General features: G+C 59.9%; 1 protein-coding gene across 1 annotated transcript in view; it reads left to right on the plus strand.

Annotated features, from left to right (window-relative positions):
* The window catches only part of LOC114073652 (signal-induced proliferation-associated 1-like protein 3), a 5,440-nt gene extending 3,371 nt beyond the window's left edge, over positions 1-2,069 (plus strand). The window contains exons 2-4 of the mRNA XM_027911377.1: positions 48-178; positions 948-1,136; positions 1,887-2,069. Of these exons, the coding sequence (XP_027767178.1) occupies positions 48-178; positions 948-1,136; positions 1,887-2,069 (503 nt within the window). The remainder of the gene's footprint in view (positions 1-47; positions 179-947; positions 1,137-1,886) is intronic.
* The last annotated feature ends 106 nt before the right edge of the window (positions 2,070-2,175 follow it).

Consider the following 2,175-nt stretch of genomic DNA (forward strand, 5'->3'; position numbering starts at 1 on the left):
AACCCCCTGCCCCCCATAACCCCCCTGATCCCGCTGCTCCTCCCCAGAACACTCCAACTACTTCGGCGTGGACGACAAGCTGGGCCCGGTGGCCGTGAGCATCCGGCGGGAGAAGCTGGAGGAGCACAAGGAGCACGGCCCGCAGTACCAGCACCGCCTCATCTTCCGCACCAGCCAGGTCTGGGAGCGGCCCTGGGGCTGTCCCTGATGAGCTGAGTGTGTGTGGTGTCTGTGGGGCTGTCCCTGATCTGGGTGTGGTGTCTGTGGGGCTGTCCCTGATGATCTGAGTGTGTGTGGTGTCCGTGGGGCTGTCCCTGATGAGCTGAGTGTGTGTGGTGTCCGTGGGGCTGTCCCTGATCTGTGTGTGGTGTCCGTGGTTCTGTCCCCTCTCTGTGTGTGGTGTCCGTGGTTCCGTCCCCTTGTGGTGTCCGCGGTTCCATCCCCTTGTGGTGTCCGTGGTTCCGTCCCCTCGTGGTGTCCGTGGTTCTGTCCCCTCTCCGGCTGTGGTGTCCGTGGTTCCGTCCCCTTGTGGTGTCCGTGGTTCCATCCCCTCTCTGGTGGTTCCGTTCTCTCTCCGGTGGTTCCGTGTCCTCTCCGGGTGTGGTGTCCGCGGTTCCATCCCCTCTCCGGTGGTTCCGTCCCCTCTCCGGTGGTTCCATCCCCTCTCTGGTGGTTCTGTCCCCTCTCCGGTGGTTCCGTCCCCTCTCTGGTGGTTCCGTCCCCCCTCCGGTGGTTCCGTCCCCTCTCCAGTGGTTCCGTCCCCTCTCCGGTGGTTCTGTCCCCTCTCCGGTGGTTCCATCCCCTCTCCGGTGGTTCCATCCCCTCTCTGGTGGTTCCGTCCCCCCTCCGGTGGTTCCGTCCCCTCTCCGTTGGTTCCATCCCCTCTCCGCTGTGGTGCCCGCGATTCCATCGGGGTGTCACCATTCCCATCCCGTCCCTCTCCCCAGCTGGTGACGCTCCGCGGGTCGATCCTGGAGGACGCCACGCCCACCACCAGCAAGCCGGGCACGGTGCGGGGCCTCCCGCTGCGGGACACGCTGGAATACGTCATCCCCGAGCTCAACATCCACTGCCTGCGCCTGGCCCTCAGCACCCCCAAAGTCACCGAGCAGCTGCTCAAGCTGGACGAGCAGGGGGTGGGTGAGGGGGGGGTTGTTTTTGGGGTGGGGGGGACACTCACACACACACAGGGCTGGGGCGGGATCGACTCTGATGCCCAGAAAAAGGGGCAGGTGAGTAAAAACCTGCTCAGAGACAGAGTTTGAAGTCCATAAGCAGCGAGGTATTTATTGATTATCGACGACGCCGGGGGAGATCTACCCGTTCAGGCCAGGTTAAAAACTCCAAAGTGATTCAGCAAGAAGAGGCAATTTATACGACGTGTTGATCACGATTACAACGTAATTTTTACATATTCATATTACTGCATCATCTGATTACAATATTCATAACAGGTGGAGTTAGGGGCGGAGGTTGAGGCGTGGTTTCCATTTTGAGGAATATTTTGGCGGGAGTTCCTGTTTGTCTTCATCCTGGGGGCTGTTTTTTAACCCTCATCCTCACCTCACCTCGGGGGACCTTTCGTTCCTTCTGTTGTCCCTGTGTTCTGATCGCTCAGCCTTAGAGAAACCCTTGGCTTTTGGGCTGTTTCACCTATTGAGACGTCACCTTGGGCTCCTCTGGATGAGATTTATGGGATTGGGGTTCTTTGCCCGGTGTTTGTTGTGGTTCCTTTAAGGTCTGACGCCCTCAGAGTCTCCTTGTGCAAAATGCAGCTGATGAAATACAGCTTAAGGCAAATTAAAAGTGTACAGGGGGGGAAGGGGGGGCCCCCATGGGCAACACAGCAAAAGTGTCCCCATTAACCCTTCCTGCTCCTCCCGCAGCTGTGCCGGCGGCACAAGGTGGGCATCCTGTACTGCAAGGCCGGGCAGAGCTCGGAGGAGGAGATGTACAACAACGAGGAGGCCGGGCCGGCCCTGGAGGAGTTCCTGGCGCTGCTGGGGGAGAAGGTGTCCCTCAAGTCCTTCAGCAAATACGCGGCGCAGTTGGACACCAAGAGTGAGTGACGGGGCTGGGGGTGTCCCTGGATCCCCCTGAGATCCCTCTGAGATCCCCCTGAGATCCCTCTGGATCCCCCTGAGATCCCTCTGGATCCCCCTGAGATTCCTCTGG

The sequence above is a fragment of the Empidonax traillii genome, unplaced genomic scaffold, assembly GCF_003031625.1.
Source record: "Empidonax traillii isolate 1590-97213 ecotype Southwest subspecies unplaced genomic scaffold, ASM303162v1 scaffold8198:size8807, whole genome shotgun sequence".
In the NCBI taxonomy this organism is placed as follows: Eukaryota; Metazoa; Chordata; class Aves; order Passeriformes; family Tyrannidae; genus Empidonax; species Empidonax traillii.